This window comes from Lutjanus erythropterus, chromosome 8, assembly GCF_056507025.1.
Source record: "Lutjanus erythropterus isolate fLutEry1 chromosome 8, fLutEry1.hap2, whole genome shotgun sequence".
Taxonomy (NCBI): domain Eukaryota; kingdom Metazoa; phylum Chordata; class Actinopteri; order Lutjaniformes; family Lutjanidae; genus Lutjanus; species Lutjanus erythropterus.
The window spans coordinates 18,173,652-18,182,329 of record NC_139324.1 but is presented as its reverse complement, the minus strand read 5'-3'; the positions used below and the strand labels follow the sequence as shown (position 1 = coordinate 18,182,329).

At 39.3% G+C, this 8,678-nt stretch overlaps 1 protein-coding gene across 1 annotated transcript in view; it reads right to left on the bottom strand.

The window, feature by feature from the left end:
* Nucleotides 1-236: 236 nt before the first annotated feature.
* The window catches only part of adcy5 (adenylate cyclase 5), a 116,842-nt gene continuing 108,400 nt past the window's right edge, over nucleotides 237-8,678 (bottom strand). Inside the window, exons 18-21 of the mRNA XM_084724796.1 lie at nucleotides 5,512-5,775; nucleotides 3,791-3,995; nucleotides 3,564-3,688; nucleotides 237-1,958 (exon numbers count right to left, since the gene is read on the bottom strand). Of these exons, the coding sequence (XP_084580922.1) occupies nucleotides 1,830-1,958; nucleotides 3,564-3,688; nucleotides 3,791-3,995; nucleotides 5,512-5,775 (723 nt within the window). The 3' untranslated portion in view covers nucleotides 237-1,829. The remainder of the gene's footprint in view (nucleotides 1,959-3,563; nucleotides 3,689-3,790; nucleotides 3,996-5,511; nucleotides 5,776-8,678) is intronic.

Genomic DNA, 8,678 nt, shown 5'->3' with positions numbered 1-8,678 from the left:
AAACACTTTGTTGATGCTGGTCTTTTCATAAGATATGTTGATAAGAAAATATTGAATAAAATAAGCCTTATCCTTTAAGCTCCCATCTTGAATGTGCTAAATTCCTCAATATTCTCAGGTAAAAACTTGACACCGTCCAGATATTTACTGATTACTGTATTCTGTGACTCAGCCAAGACAAACAGAACCAGCTGTAACGTTTGGTAATAACATCACAAAAAAAAAGATCACTCAAATCTGTGAAACCGCCAGGTTTAACACCGTTTGTCTGATGACATGCTGAGTAATTCGGTAATACTGAAGAAAACTGCTCTGATAAGAAAAAAAAAAACAAAACTGCAGATAAAAGGGCACATTTCCACATGGGATCGTCTGTCCCCGTCCACAGGATGAGCATCATCGCCATCGTCAGTATAGAGTTCATATTAAAGGCCTCATCGGAGATCATTGAACATTCATTGGGTCGTACCATCTGATTGAGCAAGCAAGACAGGGGTGTGGAGCGATGCAGGAAGGTGTGGACGGCTGAAAGCACTGGTGTGCAAAAAGGACAAATCCATTCCTGTTTTCTAGTTTGTCATTCAGAGAGCGCACCCACTTCAGCTGAAACACTTTCTTCTCAACGTGAGTTTCAAACACACTAGTGAAGGGAAAATTGTCAGAAACACCATCTAATCAGCAAGCAGTTGACGTCCTGCAGATCGTAAATGCTCAGTTCAGTGAAAAGAGCAAGAAGGACAGGCATTCAGGGGCGTCGCTCTGCTGAGGCTTAAAGTGGTGCTATATTAAGACCAGGCAACACCAGTGAGGACTTCTGAAATCCCAACATGAGAGTGATGCGGTATGTACATCTGAATACACATCGGTGTTTATAGATAGCTCTCTAATATATTAATGTACAAAATATAGAATCTTAAAATATTTATAGGGTATATATAGAGTTTGGTGTTTTGAAGTCAAAATACAAAATGTCGAAGATTAGAAAAAGCTCTTCATTGACATCGTGTTTCATATATGTATTTGCTGACGATACTGTAGTGTGAGTTTGTGAATTTTTATGTCTGACGAGAAGCTGTCTGTAATTACTGTGGAGTGTTTTCTCTCTGTTCATACAAAAATCAGTCCTACCTGTCTCTGACAGACCTTCTTACACGTAAGACGCACTCTTCCCCGATAAGACAACTTACTGCGGCTCCTCCATCCATCTCTTAATTACTGACGTGATCAGATACCGATACAAGGACGGATAGTGCTGCGGTGCTGGCTGAGGGTCCACGCTTGAGATATTTGTACCTCTTATCACGACAAAATGGACAAAATGTGTTTTACATACAGTACATAAATCATATACATACACATAAAACTGTCTGTTTTATATGTACCTATATAGTTCAGCAGGAGAAGGCAGAGAGAAAGAGAGGAAGTGACATAGTTCATGTCCTCCTGTGGGTTTGTCTGAAACCCACAGAAAATCTTGCAGATTGAAGCCAATAAAGTTTCTTCAAGAGCGTTTTTCCTGCAGGACCTAGACTCACACAGCTGGCAACATCTGTCTTTTTGCACCGATTGGACATCTTTGGTCTCAATGGCAAATTCAGGCAAGTTAGGCTTCTATCACTCATAGTCTCCTCTGCAGGCTGAGCTTCAGGATGAATCTCCTCATCCTTTTCCCATTGTGGCCTCAGCAGGTTTAAGAAAGGATCAGCGCAGTGAGAGGGGACAATCCAGTCAGTCTCAGTCCGCTGTAAGAGGTCCATGAGCCTGCTTGTTATGTCAGAGGCAGAGTTAAGGCGCCAACCCCAGCATGTCTGTTCATCATTTAGTTGGGGTTAACTGTTAGATGGTCCACTGGTGAGGAAATAGGTCATCATCTCTCCTTTGCCCTTGACTGTGACCAAACCTCTGTACTCCAGTGTGTAGTTATAGGAGCTCAGTACCTGCTGCAGGTCTGCCGTCACCTGAGGACAGAGGCAGGAAGGAACAGTAAGTGGACAGGTTTATCTTATTAGTTTGTCTTTGTTTAGCACCCAGGCGTGCAGTGGGGGACAGACCAAAGTAAACTCAGTTTATCCAGCTCTTTGAAATGTGGCTTGAGAGTTTAGTCACCAACCCCAGTTCCAAAAAAGCTGAGATGTTGTTTAAAACATAAATAAAAACAGAATGCTATGATTTGCAAAAACATTTGGGCCTATATTCAATTGAATACAATACAAAGACAAGATATTTAATATTCAAACTGATTAACTTAATTGTGTTTGGTAAATATGTACTCATTCTCAATGTTGTATGTTACACTTGCAGGAAGGCCAGTCTAGTACCTGAACCCTTACTATGAAGCTTTGCTGTTATAACAGCTTGTGAAGGACTGAGCCCTTCGAGGATGACCCTTTAATACCCAATCATGACACTGTTACCTGTTAACAATTAACCTGTTTACCTGTGGGATGTTCTGAACAGGTGTTTTTTAAGTATTCCACAACTTCCACAGTCTTTTGTTGCTCTTGTCCAAACTTTTTTTGAAAAGTTTTGCAGGCATCAAAACGAAAAACAATAGTTTATGAGTTTGAGCATTAAATATCTTGTCTTTGTACTGTCTTCAATTAAACACAAGTTGAAAATGAAGTGCAAGTCAAACACAATTTAATGCTATATTTTTATTTATGCTTCATCTATCATTCTGCATGGTTTACAAACATAAATCAGATTTATAGAGTTGTATAAAACCAACTCTTTTGTCAAGTTTCCTCGGCTTGTCTGTATTTGAATACTGAATATTATGAAAGTCCAAGAGTAATTGTGCTGTTGCTTTGTCACTTTCATGCTCATTAGGAAGCAGTGGTTCATATTTGCTCTTGTGTAATGGTTTTTCAGAAGGTGCAGTAGAGACGGCGGAGATGAAATTAAAGGGTTCCATCTGTGTTCAAAGTAGCTTTGAGTTATTAAGTTTTAATGATTTCACATCTGATAGAGCGAAACCAATATGGCCATTTTTAATTAACATTTTTCATTAACTTGAAGAGACTTTTTCTAAATCCAGCCATCAGCCGTGTCTGAAAGGCAGTTTTCCAGAGCTCAGGCACATTAGATGAATCTCTAATTTTAGAAAAAAATTAGCTTGGAGCTAACTCCAAGATGGCAAAACAAAACTGACAGCAGTCCTGAGCTCCACAAGTATTGCTTTAATGACTCTTTTTATTCATAATTTCTTTCTATATCAAGTGAATAGTGTGACAGCAGGACAATTGTTTTTAATGTTTTTTTGATTTGTTTCATATTGAGAGAGAACACATTTTTTTGTTACTATTAAAGGCTGATTTTCAGTGACAGTGCTGATGTGGCACAAAACTATCAGTGTGAATTCAAGTGATAGGATGCATAAAAAAAAACTTGTGTATCTGATGGTTATGACATTACAATTTACAATTTTGCTGTGTCACAACAATTGTTGACAAATCATTATCTAAACATTAACTGTGTAGAAGTACTTATTTTGAGAAATATTTTATTTTACTTTGCTTTTCATTTAGTGAAACGACACGACAATACTTTGGCAGTGCCTCTACCTGGATCCTCTCCGGTACACCAGTGCTGTCCATACGACTCGCCACGTTCACTGTGTTCCCCCAGATGTCATACTGAGGCTTCCTGGCCCCGATCACCCCGGCAACCACAGGGCCAATGTTGAGACCTAAGAAAGGACACAAATATAAGATGCATAAGACTTAATTACTACTCAATCAGCAAAATCCCCAAGCAACAGGAACACCCTTCATCCTTTTCTGCAGCTCACCTATTTTCATCTTGAAATTGTTAAAGGAGTGCTCATTGATGTACTTCATTTGGTCCATCAGTCTCATGGCGTAGTCAGCCAGGGCGCGGATGTGCGAGCGCCCGGCCTTGTCGTAGGTGGAGTCGTTGAGGCCGGAGGCCGCCATGTAGGTGGAGCCGATGGTCTTGATCTTCTCCAGCTGACGGAACTGTTCCTCACTGATGATCTAGTGGTGGCAGGAGAGACAGGGTTGAAGTATATAATAGGGATGTCTCAATAGCACCTTTTTATGTCCACTTTAGTTTTACTCATGACACACCTGCCTTTACGGCATGTCGCTCAAAGTTTAGTTATGCATTTACATGATAATTTTGGCTAATGGTTCTGAATCTGAATCCAAATCTAAGGATTTTTTATGTCCTCTATAATAGCAAAGAATTTTAGTTCTGAAATTTGATGAATATTTTTGATGTTAATGTTTAAGGACATTTTTTATATTTTATGTTATGAAGGCAGACTCCAGTACATAAATCCAGAGTGAAAAAAACAACAAAAAGCATCACACATATATTTTCATTCATCATACTACAGGATCACATAATCACAGAGCAACTTCATGTATATTTAGACCCATCTTCAATTTTAACGTAAGCCCAGAACCAGTCACACACAGACACCTCTTCCCCCCAGTTGCCACTTATTCTCCAAAGCATACATTCATAACATGCTATTTCCACCATGATGTTAACTTTTTTGTTTTTTCAGTTCTGGAGTCTTGGTTCCCTTCCATTGTCTTAAATATTTTGTCTAATGTTGACCACACTGCAGAATGATCGGAGATGAGCTGGTGAACATAATGCATCATCTAGAACAGGCCTATTCACCTGACAGTCTGTGGGCACAAGTCCTTAAATTTATGTAAAGACAAGTATAGTATTGTATATCATCGTGATTTTATTTAACTAGCCTGTTAACATTTTAGGTTTATGGATATTTACATTATTTATTAGAAGATCATTATTTTATTAAGAGGCAAATTAGCCCATTAACTCTCTGTCTGTTGTTAAGAACAGAGACACTTTAAAAGTTTTTACTCAGGCTGTTTAAGCAGATAGAATTTAAGCGTCAACCTGAATTTAAAAAAAGATGTTCAATGCAACATTCTGTCTATTTAAACATCAAGTTAACCTCTAATCTTGGATTACAAAGGTGCTTTGTTTTTCCAATACTTTTGTACACAATGTTTCTTTTACAACTGTGAAAATTAACAAAGAAAAAATAAAAGGTGCATTGTTTTACACATTTAAAATCTGTCCAGCCCCCTGGCACCTTACCAGGTGGTAAGACACAATTTCAAATCAATGCTGATGTTGCTGCATGTCTACTGGATGTTTGATTAAACTTTTAGCATTAGATATACCTTCATCGAGCACTATAAACTTTAAATCTGTATAACTAGTCTCGCATTTTAAAGTAAAGGTAAAATATCAACTTTATTGTGACATATACAATCATAAAAAGTGCAACTATACAGTCAGATTCAGTATTTAATCCATCCTCTCTAATACAGACATAGCATACATGTTTTAAACGGTGCAGGAAAACTTATCTGAACCAGGCCTCAAACTCATGACCTTTCAAGTGCTAAAGTGCTGTGCTACAAGCATTAAGTAAGTAAAATCAGCTAAAACTTGCTCCTCACATGCAGACAGAACTTCCAGCTGGATCTGTTCACATCTCACCTCATCAAAGTCAGCTATGATCTCGTTGAGCAGCCGCAGACACTCTACTCCCTCATTGTTGCCCTCCAGCTCCACGTAGAACTCCGAGAAGTTGCTGATGGAAGCGAACATGACTGCCACACACTCGCACGACTGGTAGTAGAGCTCGTCGTTACGCCGCTCTCGCTGCAGGAAGTGGGCGGCCACGTCTTTAGGCAGGATGTTGTGGAGCAGACGGCGGTTGTAGGCTTGCAGCTCCTCCATCTCCTCCTTCTCTTCTGTGGCCTGTGGGGATTAAATAGAGAAATTACACAGGCTGGACTAAAGGTAATTTCACTGAGATTTATTTAGCACACAATGGGAACAGGACTTTATGACCTCCACTTTAAAACAAAACATCCAACAGTTAATGATTGTGTCTTGTATCCACTGTCCACCTGTGATAAATGTAAATCAGTGCTGACCACTTTCAGTTTTTAAATCCCTGAGTGAAACCAATTCTTCCGTTTAGATGTAAAGATCGTAAACCACCTTTCATGCCAGATGGTGGAAGGATGTCATGTACAATCTAAAATCAAAAATGATTAAATTTACCCTCACAGGGAAGAAGGCCGAGCAAAACGTAGACTTCATTCATATCGTGCTTGAAGGACACGATATGAACAAGAACAAGCAATCGTTATTATGGGTCAAAGGGCAAACAGTCAAAGTTATCTTTTAATATGCTAGATGCAGCAAAACTGCAAAGCTGATCCTAAACGAGTCGTGTTTATCATCCTTCACCCTGACAGTGAGTGGGCTTTTAGTCTAAAATAATGAGTGGATTAGCCTTGCTGTTTCAATCAGCAGCAGAGGATTAAAGAAAACTTGGTTGTATTTTGCAAACTTTATTGGCATGGATTTCATGCTTCAATGCCAGGTTCGGGCTGCTGATGTTACATTAGGTTAACTTTATTTAGTAGCAATCAGCTGTGAAATCAATACTGGCAATGTTTGGGTCCAGCATTACACGGTTCTGCATGGGTCTGTGTCCCGGCTTTCTAATAATAGACAGATCTGGTTCCGTTCTGGGTTGGCCTTTACCGTACTTTTATTGGCACAAAGTTTTGGACCTCTGACAACTTCCAGTTGGAAAGCAAGAATGTGTGGATCAATTTGTGTAGCTGTATGTGTGTGTGATTCAGTTCTGTTCCTCTGCTAGTGTGTGTGTGTGTGTGCATGTGTGTGTGTGTGTTGGGAGGGCAGATGGGATCCTTCTTCTTTGTTATATACCTTTGTGCAATTTCTATTATTATTGCAGGGATGGTTTGGTAAGATGAGTAAGAGACTAGAGGATTGGAGGGTGGTTTTATATTTTATATTCTATATGATGTTCTTGTATTATGTTTACCAGGATATTTTGAAAATTCAATAAAGAGATGTTTATTAAAAAGGAAAGAATCATAAAGGGAAAAACAATACTGTTGACTATCCAGAGTGAAATATCTCAACAACTACTGGATGAATTGCCATTAAATTTTGTATTTATGGTCCTCAGAGGATGAATCCCTCTGACATTACTGATCCCCTGACTTTTCATGTAGCTCCATCAGCAAATCAATTTTTGTCATTTCATTTTGTTCATTTAATTGTCAGCCTCCTAGAAGAGCGAGAACTGCTCCTCAGGGAGAGAATCTCAGTATACATCCACTGAGCCACAGAGCGGCAGGAACGAGTGAGAGAAAAACAGCCTGTAGAGCCAGAATATTTTCACATCTAATGCAGTTAATTAAGGAATTATTTCAACCAAACCCTAGTTGGTGAATAGTGGAAAGACTAACCAAAAAGATGTGATGAGAATGGTGAGTTTTATTTTGTTTTTGTGTTGAGTTTGAATGAAGTGTATTCTACGATGAGTTAAAAAGGTAATTAAACATCTTGGTTCTGTACAAGAGAGAAACTTGGAATCAGAAAGTGTATGTTGCATTTTTCCCATCTAATAAGGAAAATTAATGTAAGAATATTTCCTTTCTTGATATTCTGTGAGTTTATTTTGCTTATTTATTGGATAAAGTGAACATATGAAGCATGCTAACCATAGCAAACTAGCCGCTTGCATACATGACCCAGCTGAAACCACTGGAGGGGGTTATATTTTAACCTACTGCCCAACCCTAATTCCCAGAGGATATGATAATGGTATGTACTGTCAATGTGGGTCCACAGCTACTACTGCTGACACCGTTATATCTACTTTATGCTGAATGACACCTCAGGCCAGTTTTTCACATTTACTTCACCACAACTGCTAAGTATCAAAAACAAACTTTGGACTTAAACTTTTACCCTCCTCAAAACAGCCATCAGTGACAGCAGTGAGCTGTAACATAAAGACCCCTCCAGCAGCTCAGAGTTTATTTAGATAAATAACTTGTTTATCCCCTTGACTGGATTACCAACCACAGGCAACACAACCTGCTTCAGTAACTCCATGAGATGTCAGATCCCTGGAGCATCGCTTAAGACACTCTTCTGATTGTTGAATAAACACTTCACTTAAAATCATCTGAGTATCAAACAAAAAGTTTTTAGCTTGGATTCATGACAATGTATTCCAATGGAGACTAAGAGTCACAACAACGAACACCTCTCAGACCACTCCTGCAGCACAATCCACTACAACAGTGGCTGAGTATGTGTTACTCAAAAGATTGATTTTTGGTGTGTTAGTCCTTTAAATAAATATGTTCACAGTCACAGGTTGTCTCTTGTCTTTTTTAATTGGCTGTCCGTCTCAAGAGAGCTGGTCTCACATAATATGAGCCAGCCTGAGAGCAGATGCTAGAGAAGCGAGAGAGGGCAAAAGGGTAAAGGGTAATATAGACACATGAGAATGGCGTACTGCCAATCAATGCAAACTGCAGCTTTTGATTGAGAACATGAACTGAATGAACTGAAACCAGTGACAAGGAAGGGAAGGAGGACTGGAGTGGACCTGACCGAGCTCAGCCACACTGCAGAGGGGGCCAGCGGCAGAAAATCAGTCACGCTCGTTGGTTCTGGTGAGGCCTGCATCCTTTTCTTGTTGTTTCTTGTTTCAGTCTTTTAGACAGACAGATCTTTGCCAGAAAAATGTATTGTGCAATATCCAAAAAACACTGGCTTTCTTGATTGCAACATCTTTCAGAGTTCCCTAAAGGAGTCTCGGA